This window comes from Macadamia integrifolia, unplaced genomic scaffold, assembly GCF_013358625.1.
Source record: "Macadamia integrifolia cultivar HAES 741 unplaced genomic scaffold, SCU_Mint_v3 scaffold561, whole genome shotgun sequence".
Lineage (NCBI taxonomy): Eukaryota > Viridiplantae > Streptophyta > Magnoliopsida > Proteales > Proteaceae > Macadamia > Macadamia integrifolia.
In genome coordinates, this window is record NW_024870485.1 from 132,586 (window position 1) to 158,724 (window position 26,139).

The 26,139-nt window shown below is 37.1% G+C and overlaps 3 protein-coding genes across 4 annotated transcripts; all 3 read left to right on the forward strand.

The window, feature by feature from the left end:
- The first annotated feature begins 860 nt into the window (after window positions 1–860).
- LOC122069232 (acetolactate synthase 2, chloroplastic-like) lies at window positions 861–7,842 on the forward strand. Its single transcript, XM_042633201.1, has 2 exons — window positions 861–3,258; window positions 7,257–7,842. Exon 1 carries the CDS (start codon window positions 1,247–1,249, stop codon window positions 3,230–3,232), a length of 1,986 nt encoding a protein of 661 aa, XP_042489135.1. The 5' UTR covers window positions 861–1,246; the 3' UTR covers window positions 3,233–3,258; window positions 7,257–7,842.
- A 674-nt stretch (window positions 7,843–8,516) lies between these two features.
- LOC122069236 (disease resistance protein RPS2) lies at window positions 8,517–12,479 on the forward strand. Of its 2 annotated transcripts, XM_042633206.1 has the most exons (3): window positions 8,517–10,390; window positions 10,487–11,976; window positions 12,077–12,479. In XM_042633206.1, the coding sequence occupies exons 1-2, from the start codon at window positions 9,130–9,132 to the stop codon at window positions 11,953–11,955; spliced, it is 2,730 nt and encodes a 909-aa protein (XP_042489140.1). In that variant the 5' UTR covers window positions 8,517–9,129; the 3' UTR covers window positions 11,956–11,976; window positions 12,077–12,479. The 2 variants fall into 2 exon arrangements, with proteins under 2 accessions (XP_042489140.1, XP_042489139.1); XM_042633205.1 differs by having other exon boundaries at window positions 8,517–11,976.
- A 10,301-nt stretch (window positions 12,480–22,780) lies between these two features.
- On the forward strand, window positions 22,781–25,665 carry LOC122069241. The gene is made up of 2 exons (XM_042633213.1): window positions 22,781–23,076; window positions 23,872–25,665. The coding sequence occupies exon 2, from the start codon at window positions 24,299–24,301 to the stop codon at window positions 25,472–25,474; it is 1,176 nt and encodes a 391-aa protein (XP_042489147.1). The 5' UTR covers window positions 22,781–23,076; window positions 23,872–24,298; the 3' UTR covers window positions 25,475–25,665.
- Window positions 25,666–26,139: the final 474 nt, after the last annotated feature.

The window sequence follows — 26,139 nt, forward strand, 5'->3', positions numbered from 1 at the left end:
TTCAATTCATGTTGATCAAATCCTACAGTCAAAATGCTGCTAGCATTCCTAATTCCTAGGTACTACGCTAGCATACCTATCCCTCTCCCGTAAGTAAAATACCAATATAAGCCTTAAATTCTATTATAAAAATTCAAGGTTAAATTTCGTTGGGTTGGGTTTGCCCAGACTGAAGCCTCAACTCGAGCCTGACCCAACCCTGATCCAATGTTAGAGTTTTTCAAGCTCTGTTCAGACTCAAGGTGAGTCAGGGCCCAAACCCGATTAGGCCCGGCCGATTTATGCCCTACGTTTAGGTGTAAGAGTGTCAAAATATAACCAAAAATATTTACCTGAACTGAAACCGATCGATTATAACTGAACCCAACCGCGCCGTAGTAAATTGATCAGGTTTTGGTTTTATAAGCCATAATTTCGGTTCGGTTCGGTTCAATTCAAAACCAGAAAATCGATGGTTAACCATCACCTAGTATTAAAGACTTAAAGTGTTTGAATTTTGATGGGTCTCTACGAAAAAATGGAAGAAAAAAAGAAGCAAAGTATTAACCGAGAATGGAGCTTCACTTTCACATAATCACACTAATTGATTTCCTAATTTCTAAGATCACAGTTAATTAGTTATTATATGTATAGTCTTTTACATAGAAAATATATTATCCTTAGCAAAATAAAAGTATATCGTCTTGACTCTTTAAGAAATTTAATATATTTAAGATTAACACTAGCTGTAGGATGCAAACCATTTTCTAAAATGATACTATTAACCACATGTAAATCGATTGTGAACCTAATAATAAAAACTGATTAGAAATCACTAAAATCAAAATCGAATAAAAACAATTTTGATTTCATCTTATTCCTATATGATACAATTTTAGTTTCACCTTATCAAAACGTAAACCAAATCAAATAACTAAAAACACACCGTTCGACGCTTGTCGGAACCAAACACTTTGTCCTAGTTTTTCAAACGTGTTGATCCGGTCTCCATCAAAGTTCAAACGTGCCTGAATTTGCTTTTCCCACGGAGGCACGGACCACCCCTTGTAAGGTGCGAGTCATGTGATTCCGACCTCATGGGGATGCACGATGCCACCTCAGATCTTCTTAACGAGGTGTAAAGCGAACAAAGCCCCAGGGCCCACAATAACAACTGTCATGGCTCATACCCACATATAGGTTAAACTCACCGTCCCACCCCAATACTACACACTTGGCACAAAGGAGAGGAGCGCCGCTGTCACCAATGGCTTCCGCCGGAAACACTGACTTTCCCAAGCCCTCCTTCCTCCTCTCCTCCGTCAAACCGGCCACCAACCAAATCCAACTCACCTTCCCTAAACCCTCCCATCGCCGTCCCCTTGAAATTACCAACATACTTGCAGTTCCCAAACCAAAGCCCACCACCATTTCCGCCGCTTCCGCCTCGGCCTCCGCCACTACCACTACCACTACCATCACCAAAACCCCATTTTCCTTCATCTCGCGATTCGCACCTGGTGAACCCCGTAAGGGTGCTGATGTCCTTGTGGAAGCTCTCGAACGTGAAGGCGTTACCCACGTCTTTGCTTATCCAGGTGGAGCTTCTATGGAGATTCATCAAGCCCTGACACGCTCCTCCAGCATCCGCAACATCCTCCCTCGTCACGAACAAGGCGGGGTCTTCGCAGCGGAGGGTTATGCCCGTGTCTCTGGCCAACCCGGCGTCTGCATTGCCACCTCTGGCCCTGGTGCCACCAAACTTGTCAGCGGCCTCGCAGATGCGATGCTCGATAGTATTCCTCTTGTCGCCATTACGGGACAGGTCCCTCGGCGAATGATCGGCACTGACGCGTTTCAAGAAACTCCAATTGTTGAGGTTACCCGATCGATTACCAAGCATAATTACCTTGTTCTTGATGTTGAAGACATTCCGAGAATCGTCCATGAAGCGTTCTTCCTTGCTTCATCAGGTCGTCCTGGTCCGGTTCTGATTGATATCCCCAAAGATATACAGCAGCAGCTTGTAGTGCCCATTTGGGATAAGCCCATAAAATTGTCTGGTTATTTCGCTAGGCTGCCAAAATTGCCGGACGAGAAGCATTTGGAGCAGATAATTCGATTAGTTTCTGAATCAAAGAAGCCGGTTTTGTATGTTGGTGGTGGCTGTTTGAATTCGAGCGAGGAGCTCAGGAGGTTTGTGGAGCTTACCGGTATACCTGTGGCAAGTACTCTTATGGGACTTGGTGCTTATCCCACTAGGGACGAGCTTTCGCTTCAAATGCTTGGTATGCATGGTACTGTTTATGCGAATTATGCTGTGGAAAAATCAGATTTATTGCTTGCATTTGGAGTTAGATTTGATGACAGGGTTACTGGGAAATTAGAAGCTTTTGCTAGCCGCGCTAAGATAGTTCACATTGATATTGATCCAGCTGAGATTGGGAAAAACAAGCAACCCCATATCTCTATCTGTGCTGATGTTAAACAAGCATTGAGAGGAATGAACAATTTGTTGGAGGAGAGGCAGTTGAACCATAAGTTTGATTTCTCTGCTTGGACAAAGGACCTTAAAGAGCAGAAAATGAAGTACCCTTTAAATTTCAAGACTTTTGGAGAGGCTATTCCCCCTCAGTATGCGATTCAAGTTTTGGATGAATTGACAAATGGGGATGCAATTATAAGTACTGGGGTTGGGCAACATCAGATGTGGGCTGCTCAATGGTACAAGTATAAGATGCCACGCCAGTGGCTAACATCCGGAGGATTAGGTGCAATGGGTTTTGGGTTACCTGCCGCCATTGGCGCTGCTGTTGCCAACCCTAGTAAGATTGTTGTTGATATTGATGGTGATGGAAGCTTCATCATGAATGTCCAGGAGGTGGCTACGATTCGTGTAGAAAACCTACCAGTCAAGATCATGCTGTTGAATAACCAACATTTGGGAATGGTTGTTCAATGGGAGGATCGATTTTACAAGGCAAACCGAGCCCATACATATCTTGGGAATCCATCAAATGAGTCTGAGATATTCCCAAACATGTTAAAGTTTGCAGAAGCTTGTGGTATACCTGCTGCCCGTGTGTCAAACAAGAGCGACCTTAAGGAAGCAGTTAGGAAGATGTTGGAGACCCCTGGACCATACTTGCTGGATGTTATTGTACCCCATCAGGAGCATGTGTTACCTATGATTCCAAGTGGAGGGGCCTTCAAAGATGTGATCACTGAGGGAGATGGCAGATCAACATATTGAGGTTCTCAAGACAGCAGAGTATCTTGGTATTGTTATGTATATTCTTTGAAATTCATGCATGACAGAAGAGTTTCAGATAGTTTTGTCGAGACAGCTCAGATTTAGTTTACATTTCCTCACACGTTTTTGCATCTGGCCATAATGTTGGATTGTTGAGCAGTATCTGTTTTGCTTACTTTTGCTGTGTTAACTTTTCTTGCTCTCTCAGCTTACTGTTTGCCTTCATGCTTGATCATGAATCTGTTGTTTCCCTAATTTAATTGGGATTTAGAGTTCTTTATGAGAATTTCAAAATTATATTTCTTTTTGTGGTTTTCTATATATGAAGTACTTTCTATGTGGCAGAGTTGCACAATTGAGAAGTTTCAACTCTGGTGCCATTGCATCTGGCATATTGTGCACACCATGTGAAGAGTAGAATCTAAAAATTATTGAAGCTATGAGATCATATTTACTAAGCTTATTTCTGATTGTTGTGTTGTGAGAGAAGCTAGCTTTGAGTTTCAAGCTGTACTAGGTGAAATTGATATTGAAAGAATCTTATATTACTCTGGGGACCAGAAACAAAAAGGTTATAGTGCAGTATTTAGGTGGATGGATAAATTGGAATGAACTCAACTTTTCATTTGAATTGGGGGGGGGGGGGGAGGGGATTTTTACCATGCTACTTGCTCTTGGAATCTGGTTCAGCAAGGAAATGGAAATAGAAGCTAGAGGGAAAAATATTTAAGCTTTCACTTTCAGAATATATGAAGAAGGGGGAAATTTCAAGAAATGAGTCATGAGTCATTACCCAGGAAAAAATATCATGAAATTTGAGAGGAATTGTGCAGTTACAAAAAGATATATTCTCCAATGATTCATTCCATGCTGATGACAAGTAATGCAGGGAGGGACCAACAGATCCTAAATTAATTCTGTGGCATATGGGTATGCGCCCTTATACTTAGTTGTGCAATGAAAACTTAGATAATCAAATTTTAGATTAAGAAAAGATCATTCAAGGTACAAGAGGAAGCTGATCGGGGTTAAAGATGGAGGATTTCAAATATAAGATTGAGAACTGGAAACCAGATTCACAATGCAGATTGAACAAGATCAGAATTGAATCTCAGAATAACAGATTGGAGGAAAAACAGTTTCAGAGAAAAAAAGAGAGCATCCTATCTCCTTTTCTTTTATTCGTTTTATAGTTCTAAAGGGAATGATGATGATGGAACCTCATGAGATAAATTATTTTACTTTTGATGATTAAGTGCCTTCTGAGTGTTGCTTAATGCCATAAGGAAACTAGCCTTCTCAAGAAGAGATTTTCTACTTTATCTATGAAGAGACTGTTTGAATGACACCTCTATAAGTGTGTTTATAACATGTAACACCTTTTGATTGCCCCTTATCTTTTTCCCAAATGTTCTTTAAATCAGGGGTGAAAGAGGGTTTCAAAAAAATTTGAAAGTGCACTTACCCATATTTCATTCTCACACAATTTCAAATACACAAATGAAAGGACAAGATTTTACTCTAGTGGAAGAAAATTGTGGTATACTAAGTAAGAGGGCAAAAAGTTAAGGATACAATTTATTTGATACCTTAAGGCTGTGTTTGGTAGCCAAGAGAAGAAAAGGAAAGAAATGACAGGAAAAAAGAATCTAGAAAAGAATAGAAAAGAAATGAAATGGTAAGAAAATAAATGTTTGGTTACCAATAGAAGAAACGAAAGAAAAGTTGTTTTTTTTTTCCTTGTCTTTCCTTGTGTTTTAGGCAAGACTCTTTTTTTTTTTTTTTTTTGCAGCAAAAGAAAATTTCACCATTCCCAAGGTGAATTCAAAAAAATAATCTTCTCTTGGTTCAGGACATACCAAACACAAGGAGAATTTCTAAAACTCAGAAAATAGTACAATTTTTCTACTTTTTTTTTTCTTCTCATGGCTACCTAACACAGCCTAAGGGGTGTCAATGAGAAAACCCAATCTGTGAAAAATGATTGTCTCAAAGAAGTTTGTTTTCGAAAATCTCAAAAATTATTTGACATTGTAAAGGGTGTCAATGAGAAAATCCCATCAATGAAAAATGATCATCTCAAAGAAGAGAACAATCTTTTGTTTTTCGAAAATCTCGAACTCTCCAATGAGAATGAGTTTTCGAATCTAGACTTGATTTCTATTGTAGATGACCCATAAAGTTCTCTTGAGAAGTCCACTAGAGGAACCGAGAGCCTAACATGCTATTTGGCCCAAGTCATGATATGATCTATAAAGTTGAAATTGGCCACCTAGATAGTATATGAGATCCTTTGGGTATGAGTATTAATGGTTTACATCAGTTTCATTTTCTTCTGTTTATTATCATTTTTTTGGAAGGAAAGGACACGTCAAACTTGATTGTCCCTACCGAAAACGAACCCTATTGAACCCAAGTTAAAATGGGTACCAAAAGATGCTTTTGAGATGTTTTGTTGCACAGCTGTGTTTCCAAGCACCAAGACAAGAACTGGTTAAAGAGATTGGGTGCACAATATACAAGAAAATGTTAGGCTCCATCATCAATGGTGGAAGAAAAAGAAAGAAGAAGTTGGAAATGGCAACAAGGTGAACAACATTGAGCAATCACTACAAGATATTAAGCATTGCTCCATATGGAGAAAAGTTGGTGTTAGGGATTCACCTAAACAAACTTGACTCATGAAAGTGTATTTTGTTGGCATGTCTTGTTAATTTTTGTTTGTCTATCCTGTTTTGAGTCTTTGCATGCATGCTTGTTTTGTTCTTTGTATTTGTATTATGGGAGAGGGTTCTTTGAGCAAGTGACATAGAGGAGTGAGGTGCGATAAAACCATATCGTACATTGGATGGCAGCAAGGTCATTTCATGTGATGAGAAGAGAGCTAGACACAAAGGTGCTAGCATCCCCTACCTCCGCGGCTCAGAGAACCTTTTCCCTTGTATTAATACTTTTTATGTTAGTTAGGTTGTCTCTTTTGTGCCTTGTTTATATATTTGCCTTCACAGGTTTTGGATTTTCTTCTTTACTTCATGTTCAGTCTTGGTTTTTTGTATTCTCTTTTCTCTGTCTTTGTGTTTTCTGTTTTGTTCTGGCCAGTATAGGCCGGATGACTGGATATAAACCCCGGATGTCTGAATGAGTAGGGGGTTGATCAGGCTACTTGTCTATAACCCTGTCCAAGGGATTAAAATATCTCAGGGCTGATTGTCTCTTAATGAGCATTGGTCATTTACCTTATTTCACAAAATTGGCTACATTTTTTGGAAAAAATAAATGATTTCCTCTTTTTGGAAGCTTGCTCCTTATCTTGGTAGATCTCTGTTTTGTTTTGTTTGAAGCAAGCTCCTTGTGATGAAAGTCTAAGCATTGCCTCGACTGAAAGAGAATTTTCCATTAGCAAAGTTTTTATCACTCGTTTTGTTAGAAACGTGCTCTTCATATTAATCTTTGTGATATCATTACTTGAGCTACTAATGGAAGTGTGTGCAAAAATGTATTTGAAAGCTTATGCAAAATTATGTATTCATCAACAAAGCAGAATACACAATGCTCATACTCGAAGGCCATTGGAGAGGCATATTATGTGATTATTGGATGATGATTGTGCTTGAATTGGTAGATCATTATGAAAGAAGTAAGGTCTGAAAATAAATCATCCATCAGTTTTGAGAAAAGTGATGATGATATATATATGGACACATGCTTGTATGCTTGTTTGGGCATATTTGCTGTATAAAGTATGTTTTGATGAAGATATATATGACATGATCATTCATTCTTACTTCATCCTCCTCCTCAATGAGAGAAGATTTTAAATATGAATTTTTCTCTTTTATTGTATGCTTTATCGAGTTTTTTCCTTTCTTTGGGTTTTTGTTCTTCTCTCATGTTTTCTTGTTGTATTCTCAGTTGAATGTCTTGTCTTTCGTGTTTTTTCATTTTGAGTCCCTGATCCAAACTTGTTATTCAGTGCATAAGAAGGCGCATAGAGGTTTGATCAATAGTCTTCTACTTTTGACAGCTAGTAGAACCGACACTTGGTAATATTTGTGCTAAAATTCTATAAGCCCCAAAGGAACATCTAAGGGCTGCGAAAAGTTCTTTACAATTGCGAGGCACAATCATTCATGGACTGTGGTATCCCAATGGTATACATTGACTTAGTTGGGTGCTAGAAGGTTGATTTTGCTGGATGGAGAACTAAAAATGGAAGTAGTATTGAGACTTGTCATTGCCCAGTCTCATGGTTTATCAAAAAGCAAATTCAGAAGCCTCATCTACTGCTGAGGCTGAGTACATTGCAATTAAAATCTGTTGTGGCCTATGGATGGAATAGACTTAGAAAATTTTGGTCAGAGTTTATGAAAACTCAACAACTTCTGATGCAGACTTCAATGGTTACTTTGTTGTTTGGATTTTTCTGGTGTTCACTCCCTCCTGTTAATGTTGTGATTGTCCTTGAGTCCTTAAGTTAGTCCTTTGTATTTAGGCTTTTCCTGTATTTTGCTTTTGAGTTTTTTATGTACCTCAAGCAATTTGGACAATGGAATGTAATTTTCTCATGGAATGACTTCAATCAATTAGCAATGGAATCATTGTGCTATCTACATTGTCTATTTTCTTTGATTTCTTGCTGAGTGCCTATAACTATGCCTTATTGATCATCTTTACCTCCCTAGAATTTTCTTTTAATGATATCAAGGGGGGGAGGGGGGGGGCGAGGAGATGATGGTTGTATGATATCCTACATTAAGAGGAACTATGCTTGAATTAGCATCAATATGCTTGTGTTTAATTGATATCTATACGGCATTAAGTGGTTTCAACGGCGATGAAGTAGTCATCATCGACCTTATTGAATCAGCAATGATGAGAGGAGGTCTGCTGATAGCTCATAGTTCTAACCTAAGACATGTTTACTCAAAAGATGACTCATATATATATATATATATATATTGGCTAATGATCTCAACAGTGTTGCTATCCTTCATTGTTTGTATTCTAAGATGGTGATTGGAGAGATTCGCATGCTTGCCAATGACTTTCTTCAGTGTGCAATTTATGTTGAGATGCAGGGCTCATAATGCTCCAGTGCATGTCCCAGGTAAGGATGATGCTACTAGATTCTCTCTCTCTCTCGCGGAGTGGGTTGACTCAATTCCTTACAATGTTTCTGAATCAAAGTTGGTGGTCTGAGTGTTGTTTGTTCATAAACCAATGCAGTTGACTCCCTCTCTCTCCCCCACCCCCAACCCACCCCCCAAACACATACAGAAAAAAAGGATCTTGTGGTGATGGAATCCCACTCCTGATATTTAAATTTTTGGGAGAGGGTTCGCTCGGACGCCCAAGTAGTACTAATTCGATTAAATGGAGGGGCATGATTACGAACTGTAAAATATGGGGTTTCGAGGAGAGTGAGAGTGGATCCTACCACTTTATTGTCTGGACCTAACGTATGAAAGAATCCGCACACCAAACGCATGTGAAAGAATCTGTACACAAATGGCATTTGAATCTTTTGCCCTTAAAATTTTCAGGTGAGTCGTCCTCCACCTCCCCCACTGTTCCGATGCCCATTCCAACATACCCAGACCCATCTTTCGCTTTCACTGAAAGGAAACTAACATATGGTGTTTATTACTTGTACCATTCCAAAAGACTACGCTACAGAGATTGGTACCGCACAGAAGGTATCTAGTAGCTGACCAATGTAAAATTGAGATTAGATTTCCAAGTAGATTTACAAGAAAAGTAGGTGTAAACGAAGTCAACCTAATTTGTTTTGTAATTTATTTTCTTATCTTAGTAGATTTAGGCAATTTTCCCATCGTATTAAATTAGTAGTAGACCACTCCACTGGTGTTCAGGGAGGTCAATTCAGTGAAAATTCAATGAAGCTTACCAGCCACCACCAAATTCAAAATTGGCGGTCAAGTCCGCCTTTCAATGATTTCCTCAAAACCAGTCAGTCTTGCCAGTTGCCTCCATCTCTCTTCTTCCTCTGCCCAGTTGTTGTGCATCAAATCATGGATTTTGTAAGCCCCCTGATGAACATCTTTGCTAGCTTGATTCAACCAGTGGCTACAGAGATAAGATCTCTGCTAAATTTGGAAAAAAAGGTTGACAACTTGACAAAACAGACAGATGAACTGTTAGATAAAAGAGAAGACTTGAAGGCCGACGTCAACGCAGCCCGAGATATGCCGGTAAGACGTGCAAATCAGTTGAACCGGTGGATACAGAGGGTGGAAGAAACTGAACGTGAAGTAAATTCCATCAAAGAAGAACTCCAAAATAGAAGATCATGTTTTTGGGGTGTGTGTCATGTCAATTGTTGTTCAAACTACAAACTCGGGAAGAGAATTGCAGAGAAGCTGAGTGATGTGAAGGAATTGATCAGCAATGGAGAATTTGAAATCACTAATGGGTCGCGTCCTATTCGAGTAAAACCAGTACCTATCAGGCCATCGGTGGGTCTCGACGAAATGCTAAAGAAGGTTAAGCAATTCCTTACAGAAGATGAAGTTGGAATTCTTGGAATCTATGGTATGGGTGGTGTTGGGAAGACAACAATTTTAAGGAAAGTCAATAATGAGTTTCTTGCAAGAACTCATGACTTCGATGTGGTGATTTGGGTTGTGGTGTCCAATGATTATTTTGTGGAGAAGATACAGAAGGCTATAGCAGTTAGGCTGGGTTTGCCTTGGGAAGAAACAGAAAGCCAAGATGATAGAGCCATAGAGATATTCTCAGTCCTAAGTACAAAGAAGTTCATCTTATTGTTAGATGATGTATGGAAAAGATTGGACCTCGAGAAGATTGGGATTCCTCTTCCCGACGAGACTAATGGATGTAAGGTCATATTCACTACAAGAACCATTGATGTATGCAACGACATGGATGCTAGAAGGCAACTAAAAGTGGAGTTCTTGAATGAAGATGAAGCTAGATTACTCTTCCTAGAGAAGCTAGGTAACAAGGAATTGATCAATTCTGCATCCATAGGACCTCTTGCTGAGGCTATTATCAGAAAATGTGGTGGATTACCACTTGCCCTGGTCACAACTGGGAGGGCAATGGCCAACAAGAAAACAAAGGAAGAATGGGAGCATGCGAGGCAAGTGCTTGAGGATTCACCATCGGAACTTCGAGGTATGGAAGATGTCTTTACTCACTTGAAACTAAGCTATGATAATTTGCGTGATGATACCTTGAAAGCATGTCTGCTTTATTGTTCCTTATTCTCAGATGACTACCCTATTGAGAAAGAACAGCTCATAGAGTATTGGATTGGGGAAGGGTATCTGGATGGATCTGGTAAAAAATATTTCAATGCCCATAACAAGGGACATGCTCTTATTGGATCCCTACAGGATGCGTGTCTGTTGGAAACTGGCGAAGAGAAAACACAGGTAAAGATGCATGATGTCGTCCGTGGTTTTGCCTTGTGGATAGCATCTGAATGTGGGATGAGACCATACAAATTTCTTGTACAGACAAGAGTTGGATTAACTGAAGCACCTGGTGTTGAGAGATGGAACGAGGCGGAGAGGATATCATTACTGGATAATGAAATTAACAGAGTGACCCAAGTACCAGATTGCCCAAATTTGTTAACCTTGCTGCTCCAGTGGAATGTTGGTTTGAACAGGATATCTGATGGTTTCTTCAGATACATGCCCACTCTCAGGGTCTTGGATCTATCATTCACTAGTCTGAGAGAGATTCCAGTGGATATTGGCAATTTAGTTGAGCTGCGTCATCTTGATTTATCAGGGACTAAAATAACAAGATTGCCCAAAGAGTTAGGAAATTTGGCAAAGTTAAGGCATTTGGATCTGCTACGAACGCATTACCTCACAACAATTCCATCTGAGGCCATATCCAGACTTTCCTTACTGCAAGTGTTGAATCTGTACTATAGTTATTCAAATTGGAATGCAAATTCTTCTAAAGACAAGAGAATTTGTTTTGAGGACTTGGAGCAGTTGAGACACTTGACTAGTCTTGGGATTACAGTAACCGAAAGTGGCACACTCCATGGGCTTTCTTGCTCAGAAAGGTTACCAAGATTCATACATTACCTATATGTCAAGGAATGTGAAGGTTTGATTTGTTTGCCACTGACATCAACTTCTGGAAATGCTCAGAATCTTCGAAGACTTAGTATAAATAACTGTTATGATTTGGAGGAGTTGGCAATTGATGTGGAGATAGGAGAGAATTGCCTTCCAAACCTAGAGGTTCTTTCCTTACATGGCCTTCCCAACTTAACCACTATATGGAGGAATCAGGTGACTGGCAGATGCCTTCAGAACCTTCGGTCCATAAACATCTGGCATTGTGATAAATTGAAAGATGTTTCATGGATGTCGCAACTTCAATGCGTAGAAGTCATTTATATATTCTATTGCAAGGGTGTTGAACAAATTGTAAGTGGAACTGAACTGGAGGAATCGACTGCCTTCCCAAGTCTAAGAACCATATCCATACGTGACCTGCCAGAATTAAAGAGTGTCTACAAACATGCATTGGCTTTCCCTTCCTTGGAGACCATCGCAGTTATAGGGTGTCCAAAGCTGAAGAAGCTCCCGCTCAAAGGCGGCAATGCCTTGTCATTACCTACAATCTATGGGAAGGAGGAGTGGTGGTCTGGATTGGAGTGGGATGATGAAGCCCTAAAGTCTTCTTTTGTTCCCCACTTCATTACTGTTTGATGTTATGTTTCATTATTCAAGGTATGTCTTTCCTTTGAAGACATTTGAATGGCCACACTATTGGAATTTATCCTATATGCAACTAATTTTTTTTACCCAATTCCTACAACAATCATTGCAGAACTTGCCGAGTGACTCATGATTCATTGAGCTAAGGAACATTCCAAGGAAGCAAGATAGTAAGGAACAGGGTGTAGTGTAGTCCGGAGGGGATGATCAGGCTCACAATGTTTTTCTTTACATCAAGCTAAGAGACCACGATTTGTTGGGTCGCGAGGCAAGTTTCTTTCTAAGGGGTGTGTGCGTGTGTGGGTATATGTATATGTATATGAGCTTTGGTTTTTTGCATGGATCCTCGCGTTCGTCCTTGCTTTTAACCTCTATGTAGCCGACCCCATTAAGTTGGGATAAGGTTCGGTTGTTGTTGTTGTTAAATTCTGAAAATTAGCATCAACTAATTATTGGTTGTGAACTATAGACATAAAGCAAAGCAAGAGTCAAGCAAAACACACATCAAGCATGCATATCGTTAGGCTCATTTTGGGTTGAGATTCTGCATGATTCAACCTAATCCCAGACCAATTAAGTTGTGTTCATACTCAGGTTATATCAGTCAGTTTTGGTTCAACAAGGCCAATATTTCAGCTGTGACATCAAAGTGCAAAATGTACCCTGAGATCCCCTGAAATTGTCATCAACTTGACAAAATTTTCCTTGCTGAACATCCATATAAATTTTCTTTTTTAAATCAATGTAGGAGTACAATCCTGGTGGCCCCTCATAAATTACCAAACCACCATAGTTGTCAAGGCATCAAATAGGTGCCGCCTGGGAAACAAGGCAGTTCTTGAATTCCTTGGCAACAAGTTGGCATATTGTTCAAAGCATCCAGACATAAAATAGGAAGAAAAGAAGGAAAAATGAGGAAATGGGGAGAAAAACAAAACAAAGAATGGAAAAAAAAGAAGAAAATGGGGAGAAGAAGCAGTAGCAGCTGCCAGTGCCACTGGAAAGGTTGCAGCAGCAGCAGCCGCCATTGCCATCAACAAGAAGACCCTATCATATGTATAAGTAAAAGGGAAGAATTCATTATTTCACATATCCCTTGTATTTTACAACCCCTCCCCCTCTTTATACAACAACTGCCTAGGCACTGCCTTTTGGCCTAGCCACCGCCTAGGCTCTCCTTGCCGCTCTTTCAAGGTTGTTCCATGAATTGTCATTGTTTTGGTCCAGGCACAAGCTTAGCTCATCCATTCCTGTGATATCTCACAGGCTCTTTCTTTTCTTCTTTTCCTCTCTTTTTTTTTTTGTTCTTTCATTCTAAGACCTAGCGTGAGCAAACCTGATGAAGCTACGTGGATTTCAAAGGCTTGGCTCCGTCTGGTTGCAAAGAAAATAAGGGGAAAGAAAGGGAAGTGAAATCAATTCAATACTAAAGTGGAAATTTTTGTAATCGTTACCTCACATGATGGTGTAACTAACTCCAAAGCATTTCAAATTTGGTTATTAAATTTACGTTACTTTGCAATCGAATTCCTTCCATTTGAAAAGTAAAATAAATATTGCATTTGAAAAAAATATATATGATAAGAGTTTTAGGTAAATTACATGATCATGATCATGATTACAAAACTTTCCTGTCTCCTTTTCAAAACTGATTTTACTTCTCTTTCCTTCCCTTTACTTGCAATCAGATGGAGCCCTTGTGGTCCAAGAAAAAGGGTTCAAAGTTCAAACATACTCCAGGTCTCCACAACAATGAAATCCAATTGGCTTCTAGAAAACTTTAAGAGATGTACAGCTTATCGCCTACGGTCAAGTGGGTGAGCCTACAATTTATAGAAAGCCCACTTATTAGTATTTTTTTTTTCCACTAACGATGGGTATCTAGACCTTTGGCCTGACCAGTCCTGTGGGCCCACTTATTACTACTTAAAATTAGGATGAAAATTTGTCAATTATGAGAGTAATTTTCAATTTAATGCTGAAGAATTTCATCTCATTTAGAATTTTCTACATTCAATTATTTCTCTTTTATTGTGGATAGCTCACTATTGACCTTTGTAGGGCAACAGTGTTTTGCATTTAGCTACATAGATTTTCGTCTATTATTTTGTAAAACTGACTTCTTCAAAGTTGTAGATTAGGTTGTCATCTCTTTACTATAATTTTTCCATAATTTTTAGACTTTGCATGCTATTTTTCTCAGATTTTCCCTTCTTACTGGGATTTCCATCATGGATTCTTACATTGCAGACCATCTAAATGTATGTTCCCCTAGTTTTGTGGAAAACTTTTATTCGTCAAGCATGTAGATTTACAAGTCCTCTTTTTAACCTGATTTTTTTGGAAAATTTTTATGATTTTTATTTTATTTTTACCGAAGAATTCATTGCCGTTAGTCTGTTTTTTCACTAAACTATGTCTTCCATTTTCAATGCAAATTTTACATATTTATGTTTTGCCTACATATGATTGGGTAGAATTGTTATTTTGCCCATGTATTTGCATTCCATCCCTAACATGTTATGCATGGTCTGCATGATTGTACCATATGATTTCAGTTCCTATGTCCACAATATGCTATGTTAGGGGTGGTTTCGTCAATTTTTATGAGATGAATGCTAGAGTTAGCTTCTATCTTGATTTATTTACCATATGCATGCTTGCTTTACATTCAATATACTAACCATGCAGAGTAGCTGGATATGGTTATGTGAATTTAATCCCTCTGTTTCGTATGCATTTTAGCTATGTTTTTCTTCATTGGATGTGTGATGTATGTGTAATGAAATCTAGCTGACCCATTCATAATGTGTAGTTACCTAGGATCGAAGTCCTATTTTTAATAGGTGGACCGAGGTGCCTAACCCTTCCTATGACCGCAACCTAACATGTACCCTACCCATGGTTAGATAGTCTGGATGGAGTTCTCTCTCTCTCTCTCTCTCTCTCTCTCTATTATGGGTCCTTGACCCTAATTTAGGTGACAAATTCCACTCAATAGAGCCCATTAGAGCTATACCACTCTTTTCACGAGGTATTCCACGAAATTCCTCTGGTCCTCACACACACCTAGGACTAAATGAAACCTAAAAACTCCCCAATAAAAAAAATGTGAAGGTAAATCTACTATAAAATATCAAAACAACCAAAATCATGTATAAAAAGAAAAAGAAAAAAAAAACTATTTTATGATGAAAATACTTTATAAACAAGTTAATTTAAAGAATGATACTATTAAAGAAAATATGAGGGACCATTAGAAAGGACATGGGTAACATGAAATCATAGATTAAAAATATGGAGACATGCTATGAAAACCAAATCTTAATATGAGATGCAAAATGAAAATCATGAATACAAAAAGGAACAATAAAAACTCTCATGCATTTTGTGTGGGAAGACCATGAAAATTATGCAAATAGAAGGAAATAACAACAAAGTAAAACTATAGTCTCTAGTCTCTACAACTCGAAAGAAACATCACAAAATCAAATTAATATTAACAGAACAACATCAAAATCATCATGGTGTATATCACTATTACCTCACATACTTATCATGTAAAATAGGAATAAAACATAACACAAAATGATATAGAAAAGAAAAGAAAGAGTTAAAGATATACCTAACAGAGGAAATCACCAGAGTTAAAGGGCGGAGAGTACTCACAACTCAATTGAAGGGCTTACTTCACTCTCAAAACCCTAAACTCGACTTATAGTTAGGGTACTTGCCCTCTCCAAGTATTTTTAAAATTTGTTCTCAAACATGAGGGAAGAGTTTATTTATAGAATTAGATGACTTACTTAGCCTCCCTGCTATGTGGAGGATCAAATTTCACTCAAAACTGTAGGATTTTGGGTTAGAACTAGGTGGTTCACAATTGATGGTTGAAAATTAGATAAAATCCTCCAACCAATGGAATTCATGATGGAGTCATGGTTAATCATGACCCAAGAGCTTTCTTGGGGTAAGGAATGAACATGAACATGTTATAGACCCTAGGAAATCTTCCTATGAGCATTGTGGCTACAAATCTTGTAAAAACAAAAGTCCAATTTCTGAAGAAAAAAATTCAAAATTCGATGTTTAATGGCATAGAAAAAAATTTTCAAATGTATTGTGTTTCAATTATTTGTTTATAGCCATTGAATTGAATAACTGCTTTGAATATTCAAGCAATTTCTTTCTTCTTTTTTAATATTTTAGTATTATTGGTTTTGAATTGGATTCTTTTTTTCTTTAATTTTATGAGATATTAAATATAATTTACTTTTCATTTTCCTCTTTTTCAATTCCTTGTGATTTTCTCTAGAGTTGATGTAATCTTAAAAATGAATGGCTTGATATTTTTGATTTACCACATTATTTGTAAGTTTGTAATATGCTATGGCTTGGTGATTTTAATTATGCTTATGAACCTGACTAGTGATAAGTTGATTTAAAAGTTCTTTAAACTTATTTTATTTTGTTATAAATAAATAAATTGTCTAAATGTGCAAGGGTTTCTATTTGAAAATTCAACCAATTATTGTATGATACTTTATAAACAACCTACTAGAGAAAGATCCCAATACAAGATTTTGAAGTGTTTTGGAGCAAGATCTTAATTCAATAGAAGGGGCCCCATTACAGAAAATGGGATAATCTCAATCATTCTTAATAAGATAAATAAATCCATGTAGCATAATTTAAAAAAAATAAATAAATAAAAAAAATAAAAAGAGTTTATTAAAATTAGCAGGTTTTGAGATATAGAGAAAGTCAAATCATCTTGGTTGTGGTTAATATAAAAAGGAGAAAAGAAACATGTCTACCTAGCATTCCTCACGCTTAGACACAGTTGGGTGTGAAAAGACCTAGCTACTCCCGCATGTGCTAGGTATTTTCATGCCTAGTTGTGTTTGGGCATGAAAATACTTGTCAAAACATGGTTCCTTGGCCCATATAAAAAAATGGATAACTCTTGAATAACCGGCGTAAGGGAGCACACCAATGAGGTTCAATAACACGATATTATACATAAGAGGGCGGCAATATAGGGGAGCACACCATACCTTGCTCTATTGCTTTTTCACTATTTGTTTATAGTGATGAAATTTTTTAATACCCGCTTTGAATATTCAAACAATTTCTTCCTTCTTTTTTTGATATTTTAGTAGTTGTGGTCTAGTTGTGTTTGCGCCTAGTTTCCGTAGTGGTTGTACCAAGCTGAGCATGAGTGATGTATACTCCAGCTTGAGGGGGAGTGTTAAGTTTTAGGCATAAGGGCATTTTGGCCTTATCAATTACTATTTTGTATATGGGTTAACTATCGCAGGTTACAAGGGTAGTTTTGTACCTGTCTTATTTTTTGAATATATATCAAAGGTCTAACCAGCGGCAGACTTCTGGTCTAAGCCGCAGGTTAGTTCCCCCTTGGGACTGATTTGTGCTCTCACCTCTTCCCTCTCTTCTGTCTTCTTCTTTTCTTATTCTCTTCTGTTCTTGGTTTGATTGCAGGATTCTTGAATTCTAACATGGTATGATTCTTTTTGTCTTTCATTTTATGGTGATATTAAGTATAATTTATTTTTCCTTTTCTTATTTTTCCTTGTGATTTCTCTAGAGTTGATCCTTGTGATTTCTCTAGAGTTGATGTGATCTTAAAAATGATTAGCTCAATATTTTTGTTCTACAACTCTATTTGTAAGTCTGTAATATGTTACTTATGGCTTGGTGATTTAATTGTGGTTATGAACCTAGCTTGTGATTTCCACCAAAAAACAAGAACCTAGCTTGATTTAAAAAGTCTTAAATTATTTAATTTTGTTATATATATATATATATATATATTGAATAAATGTGTAAAGGTTAAATACTATTTAATATTTCTATTTGAAAACTCAGCTAAATAATAAATATTGTAAACCACTTTATTATTAACCAGCTAGAAAGAGAGAAAGATCCCCAAGATTTTGAATTATTTTGGAGGAAGATTTTAGTTGTCAATAGGATGGACCCCATACCAACAGATGAGATCATCTCAATTCTTATTATTAAGATAAATAAATCTATTTCACATAATTAAAAAATTGGATTTATTAAAATTAGAAAGTTTTGAGATATAGAGAAAGTCAAATCATCTTGGTAGTGGTTAATATAAAAAAAATAGCAAGTTCTTCGAACAAACAGCGTAGGGGAGCACACTAATGAGGTACAATAAAATGGTATGATACATAAAAGAGCAATTGTGTAGGGGACATACCATAGCTTGATCTATTGCATTTTCTGCTATTTGTTTATAGTTATGGATTTTGAATACCTGCTTGGATTCTTCCTCTTTTTTTATATTTTAGTATTTATGATTTTGAGTTTGATTCCATTTTTCTTTAATTCTATGGTGATATTAAATATAATTTTATTTTTATTTTCCTCTATTTCCTTATGATTTCTTAAGAGTTGATGTAATCTTAAAAATGACTTAGCTCAATCTTTTTAGTCACCATTGTATTTGCAAGTTTGTAGTATGTTACTTATGGCTTGATGATTTTAATTGCACTTATGGCTAGTGATAAGTTGGTTTAAAAATTCTATTAAATTATTTTATTGTATATATATTGTGTAAATTTGTGAGGTTAAACTATTAAATATTTCTATTGAAAACTCAACCAAATATCATAAGACCAAAGAGAGAGAGAGAGAGAAAGAGAGATCCCAATATAAGATTTGAAGTGTTTTGAAGGAGAATCTTAATTGTCAATAGAATGGCCACATAACACAAGACGAGTTCATCTCATTTATTGCTAATAAGATAAACCTATGAAGTGTGGCAAAATAGTATTATACATAGTAGGACAGTATTATCATTTCAGTGAAGAGGATAGAGATAGATATAGAAGTGTTAGACCTCGACTTGGTGGCTCAATGAACTTTTTTCTTATAAAAAGTGAGATCATTTTAATTATTGTTAGGTAAACAAAGTCGATTAAGGTAGTTAAACTCGAATTACGGGACACTTTCATAATGGATGGATACATAGATTACCTCACTTCCAACTTCAACCATACAACTTCTTAAAAATTGAGATCATTCAAAATTAACTCATTTAGAAATTCATGATTTCGAGAATATGATAATTCATAGGTCCAAACAAGTCCTTATTGATAAGATGGAAGCACTTTTTTGTTATTTTTTTGTTAGCAAATGGAAGCACTTTTGGTTTGCATTTGGTATGCATTATTGGATTGCGTTCGATGTCAATAATGCATTCCAAAATTCATACTACATACAACCTTAGTCTTTCATCCATGATTTCAATATCTAGATCCATTATTTATTTAATGTATATTTATCATCTTTTCTTCTTAACGTCAACGTTTTATGGGTCATAAGCACCACACCTTCGAAAATCATAATTTTTTTTTTGGTGAACAAAACATCTCAACTCTAAATCATGGTCAAAGAGAAAGAACTATACAGCTGTACTTCGAAAGCGTTTGAAATCACCTAATGATCTTATTTTAAAAAAAGAAAAAAATTTATCTAATGAATTTTTTAAAGTTAAAACTGTATTTGGCATGATTTCTCAGATGCATTATGACCTAACTAAAATGCATATCCAAATACAGCATATAGAGTGTATGAGACTGCATACACCCAAATAGTGGTTGACTTGACAACTCAATTTACTCTTCAAATCAAGGTTCTTAACTAAACATATATTGTTTGATAATGCCAAACAAAAGTTACTGTTAATAAAGTAATTTAAACATGTTTGGCACCCAAAAGGACTCTTTTAGGTTGGCCTCTTGTGATCTTGCCTTGATGGGTTGGACCCCATCTTACCTACCAAAAGAAAACTGTATGACAACCACATTACCTCTAATGGCCTTTCTGGTTTTCTATAATTAAATAACAGTTCTCCTACATACTAAGATATTGTTACTTTAGCTTCATCCAAAGACCTTATTAGGTCTTACACATAGCCCAATCTCTCAAAAATCTAAGAAACAAGGTCTTTTACACATCAATATGAGCCATCTGATGAGAATCATGAATAATTAAGATTCTCTTTCTAAATTCCAGACATTGTTTGAGGAATCGGATCAGATCTCCCTGAATTGGTTGGAATCCTATTCCATCTTGATTCTTGATCGATATTGTACCATTGGATTGGCACAAACGAAGGGTTGTAATGTTAGAAGAGAAAAAATCAATTTTTTTTTCATGAAAATCAAGGGTATTTCTATCCGATCTAATCAATACAAATCGATCAAGATTGGATCGATATCAACCTTGTTCAATCCCAAAACCGATTCTAATATCTTAAGCACTTCATTATTGATCTAGCTCTTTTCCTTAATGTCTATCGCCCAAGTTTTGTCCATAGTTATCTGGACAAGCGATAAAAAATATGACAAGAAGATGATATAATGGTTCTTAGCACCTTGTTCTCCAAGCCTTTATTAGTGCCTTATTTTTATGTCTCTCTTAAATCGTTGGGTTACCACCTTATTATGTGTTTAGATAATTTATAAACCAACCTCGGCAATGGGTGTTATAAGGAGAAGAATCAAATCATTAGAGAATCTACACAATTCAAATCACCAAAATGGACCGCACGAACCTTACAATGAGGTCGAGCTTTTCATTTAAATTTTCTGCTCTTTGCCTCTTGGTGTTGGTGGCAGGTTAATTCGTACGGAGGGATCTAAGGGGTAACGAAGTAATTTCATATCAGCTTCGTTGCTCCGTTATTCCCGGCTGTAGCCAAGTCAGGGCCAACTTGGTAAGGGGCGAGGTAGCCAGTCAACACCCGTTTCAACGCCATTCCTCTTGCTCACGACTTGTTGTCGCCAGTCAAACATGTGGGACCCACAATTAACTGGGGACTCGTTGGCATACCGTCGAGAACGAGCGGTGATGCCAACGACTAGGATTGCAATTTGTTAAATATCCTTTTCTTATTTCTAAATTTACTATGGTACCCTTTTAATTTCCGAAATTGGACCCCACAAACAATAAAACTAGAAGCTAGGTACTAACGTACATGGAGTCATGGTCTTTTCCATCCCTAAGAAAACTAAGGCTAAATAAAAATTAAATAAAAAAAAAACCAAGGCTAAATTTCTCTTTCTTAAATTAAGTTCACTATAATCTTTGATCTTTCATTTGAGTGTATCCTAGATTAATTTCTAACCAAAAAAAAAAATCCTTGATGAATACATATCTATTGTCAATAATGGGTCTCAACTTCACAAATATGTAAAAAAAATAATATAAATATCAAATGATATATTTTTTGAAGGTATTAGTTTTCTTTCACCAACTGGAGAGGAAGAATGCTAATCCACTAGTGATGTGATTATACAATGAAACTCTTATCTTATCAACAAATTCGAAAATATCTTTACCTTTGATCATTTTATGTACTGATGACCATGAGCAAGGGATTCTTACGCTAAGAAAAAAATTTTTTTTATTCAATTTCTTAAAAATGTTTAAAAATATAAAATATAATTGGAAAATGAAGAAGTTATATAAAATTATTGAATTTGATAATAAAATATTTTAAATTAAGTAATATTTGAGAGAACTTTAAATGCACCATCAAAGAGTTTTGACGAGTGATATGCTTCAAGCTGAAAGAGTCAAATAGCTTAACACGGGTAATAAATATAGCTTTAAATAAAGTTGATTGAGAAAAAGGGATCTATTAATTAAATCCAATTTATTTGGGGTAAGATTCATTGAGTAAAATAAAGTTTTTTGTGGTGAGATCTATCTTATAGGTTTCATTGATCTCGAAGTCTCAATCTCAAATCCTATACTTAATCTAGTACATTCATCATTGCGCTTTGAAAATATAATACATTGAGCCTACATACATACCTCATCATACCCTAAACCATGCCCTTATTATAGACAGTAACATTGATAAATCATCAATATATTGATATCAGCCTCAGCCTATTTTGATACCAATATTTGAATAATGTCCTAAACTCTCCCACTGTAATAACTTTCTTTCAATGGATATATATCATATATTTAAGTCTACCTACTTTATAGAACATTCTATGCCAAATTCAAATACAACGAAAAAAGAAGGGAGAAAAAAAAATTGTATCTTACCAAAAAAGGACTTGATTTCATTTCAATATTAATGACATCTTGAAGAGTTCATATAAGTTCCCTATATGGAGATCCAATGTCTAAGAGGGATCAAACCCCCATAGATGATGGATCCCAATTTGAGGAAGGTCATCACATGGGTAGAGTATCCTGGCCAGACTATAACTTGATGTACTTGTATATAAGATAGATTGGATCATTAAATTCTTGATTTTAGAATGCAAAAGTTTTCTTGACTCTTTTTACCCCTTTTGAGGCAATCTCACGATTTCTATGATCCCATATGAGCTATAGCTGACTCGACTCGTCTGTATGAGGGCATACATGTGCATTCAGAGGATTAATCAGACCAAAGGTCTAGACTTTAGACATTAAAAAAAAAAAGAAAAACATTGTTTTTTGGAGGGTATTTTTCATTTTTCAGCATCTTTTGAGGGTTAATAGATCAAAATTGCTGTCCATAGTGTAGCTTATAGTTCGAGGATATTGTTGTCATTTTACGGTCTAGGTTCCAAGATTCTAAAAGGTCATTTCAAGAGAGGACAAAAAACTCAACCACCAGAAAACGCAGCCTCGGCTTTACCAGCTAGGCTCGTATAAATCCCAACCTCGGCCTTGATTCCCATACCTAGAGGCTCGGAAACACACAGCTGGAGACAGCCTGTCAGCAACCGAGACCCCTTCCGCTTTTTCTCTTCCTCCAGTTTTGTTTGCAGTCTCTCTCCTTCTCTCTTCATCTGCTTCGTCTTCTTCTTCTCGTTCTTCTTCAGGTATTAGGGTTTTCGATCTTCTTTCGCAGCTTTTAGAATCATCATTGGAGTTCAGCGAATCGAGATTCACCTGTCTGAGAGCTCTCGTTTCATCTTTTTCCGATTCGATTTGGCACTACGTACTGTTTTGGTCTGAAAATGCTTGAAATCAGGGTTTTTCCCCTCTAGGTCTAGCGGGTCGGCTTTTTGGACCGAAATGCTGACCACTGGCGAGGTCTCCTCACAGGTATTTTCCTTTTTCTTTTGAATTTATGTTGGAGTTTTGTGGCGTTAAAGGGTTTGATTGGTAGACGATGATGTTTTGGAGACGGTTTTATTTTTTTCTGGATTACGGTGAATGTTATATATATTTTTTTCGATTTATATTTCATGTCTGTGGAAGTATGTAGATCTCTTGAATGGTATCTTTTTGTTCTCAGAACTGTTTCCAGTGTTGGTATATTATGCAATTTTTTTTTTTTTTAGATTATCTTTTTTGCGTCTTTGGTGGTGTAATGCAATTATGTGATCATGTTTCGGAAGGTACTAGAGTTGCATTGAAGCTTGTCTGAAGAATTTCCATTATTTACTTCTAGAAATGTTTAGAATGAATGTTAGTCGTTAGAAGTATTAACAGTTTCTGGTGCCTTCCTAGGAGAGTCTGGAGGGAATATTAGTCCTTTCTCTGGATTTTTTTTTTTCTATTTTTTCTTTCGATTGTTGGAGGATTTGTAGCCTTCGGTGCAGGTGATGCTTAGAAAATGGAGAATTTTTTATTCATTTTAGGAAGAATGTAAGCTTTCAATCGTGAAAAGGAAAGGGGAGTGGAAGTTTCTGTTCTCTTTGCTGAGATTCATTAGTTATCTCTCTTTTTAGCTTCCTTGATTCCAACATTTGTAGTTTGTTCTTATTAGTTAAACCACCTCTGTGAACCGTATTTCAGTTAGTCTTACCTCTAATTGTTTTGATTTGTTCTGTTAATTTATTGCTCATTTGCCCTGTTTTCTGCATTAGCTGATAATGTTTCTCCATCAATATTTAGGTGGTCTAAAATACTTGAACCCATGAATGAATGCTTCGGATTCATATAAGCAGCCAACAGTTGTACCTGAATCTGAGTTACTTGTGATGAACATGGTAGCCTGTGATAATCGTTGACTAGATATAAAAAAGTTGGGTTTGAGATTAACTTGGGTCTTGGTAGCTGCCTGAAAGGGTTGAAAAGTTTGTGTAGACTGTGGAAGTGTAAATCTGGTCTTGCTGTTTGGTTGTTGGGAAGTTATCTGATACTGCTGCTGTTGAATCACTTTGTGTATGGTTGTGCTGGTTTGCACACAAGGCTTCCAACATTGCTTCTGGGGCTCCTTGCGTTGTTGTTGTTGTTTATTTGACGGCATTTTGACGTTATTGGTGGGACCTTTCCGTATCCATGCTGGCGGAGAGCATGCGTGGAATCTGTGCTTCGGGTAATGCCCCTGACCAGACTCGTCACCGAGGCATTCGGTGTGGTGACAATCTCTCTAGTATTTTTATTGGTACTGTTCGGTGTACTCTGCATACTTTATTCAGTTTACTTCCAAGCTCGGATCAGAAGACAAGGCTTTGCTCAACTTCGATATTTTAATGGACCATGGATCATCCGAATCACGCTAATCTTTTTAGCAATTTGGTGGTGTTTTGGGGAAATTGTGCGCTTGAGTTTCTTGAGACAGGAAAAAGTGTTGCATTTCCTCACCTTGAAATGGCAGGAGAATGCCTGCAAATTTTACATCCTTTCAAATATGGGGTTTACAGAACCATGTTTGCTCCTCACCCTTATGTTTCTCCTTCGAGCTTCCTTGCAGAGGAGGGATTCAGGAACTTTAAGCCGACGGTGGAATGGAAAGACAGCCAGTTATATTCTTCTATGTTGCATTCCTATGTTTGTCCTTCAGCTCATTATCATATTAATTGGGCCCAGATTCAACAGTGATAACTTTGCATGGAAGATACCCCATTCCTTCATAACAGCAGTTGTGCACCATGATGATGTAGCCTTTTGCACTTACCCTTTACTGAGTACAATCGTCCTTGGGCTTTTTGTAATTCTAGTAACTGTCTATTTGCTATGGCTTGGAAGGCGTATGGCGCATTCAGTGATCAACAAGGGGTTGCGGAGGAGAGTTTATTGGTTGATCTTCTCCGTGACCAGCTTCCTCCCAGTAAGGGTTCTTCTGCTTGGTTTATCTGTTCTATCTCGACCAGAGCATGTTTTGTTTGAAGCTGTAGTCTTTCTAGCTTTTCTTGTTCTTTTATCTTGTGCCGGGGTGGGTATCATCATGCTTGTCTACTGCCCGATTGTGGATTCCTTGGCCTTGAGGGTGATTAGGGATTTGGAAGCCAGAGATAGGTCAGATTTCAACAATGATACTGCTTCTCTTGTTGCTAACCAGAGCCTTCTTGAAATGGGTTCAGTCGCTAGTGTTGCGAGAAACTCGGATGCTTCAACAAAGCGTGGGTCAATCTCCTTCAGGACTATGGTGAAGGATGATGCTTCAACAGAGGTCTTTGAGGAATTGTCTCTCTTCTCTCCTGATTCTCATCGACTTGTGACCTCTCCACCTGGCTCTCCACCGCTTCCAGGGCGGCCCATGCTCCACCCTTGAACACTTTTCTGCACATTAGAATCAAGAGGGTGGGACTGTTGTTGTTATATCAGTTTTGTGGTAATGAAAGGTTATATGTAAAGGGGTTGCTTCAACAATTTAATAAGGATCTCTTGTTCATAGGAATTGGTAGCTGTATTCTCAAATTTTTGTTTTTATGAGAGAGCTGTTCTGCCTGCCTTCCAAGTGCACTCTTTTTGGCTAGGGGATCCTTTCATCCTCATTTCTTGACCCACTTTGCAGGTTTGTCAATGATTTGAGGATCAATTCAGAACTCGTGCCATTTTGTAGCAAGGTAAGAGGCTTGGATTTTTTTCACCCACAAATTTCTGTGATTTGCAGCAATAAACTGCATTTTGATTACAAATGAGGGTTGTCTGAGCACCCTTGATATCTAGGTGTTTGCCATGACAATTATCATCTTTTTTTCATTGGCTGTTGCCCTAAAAATATTACATTTTTGTTTCACTAGCTGTTTGGTTCTAAGCTGTAGAAATATCTGGTGTAAATGCATAATTGTGTGTTTCAGTCCATCAAAAAATTCTACTAGGTTTATTCATTTTGAAAAAGATAACGTTAATTACATGTTTTCGAAAACTATGGGTATGATGTAAAACATGTTTCAAATATTATGTTTGGTGTTCTTTATTAGCTGGTTTTGATGT

Coding starts and splice junctions, on each gene's coding strand:
- LOC122069232 (XM_042633201.1), top strand. CDS start 1,247: ATGGCTTCCGCCGGAAACACTGACTTTCCCAAGCCCTCCTTCCTCCTC.
- LOC122069236 (XM_042633205.1), top strand. CDS start 9,130: ATGAAGCTTACCAGCCACCACCAAATTCAAAATTGGCGGTCAAGTCCG.
- LOC122069241 (XM_042633213.1), top strand. CDS start 24,299: ATGCCCCTGACCAGACTCGTCACCGAGGCATTCGGTGTGGTGACAATC.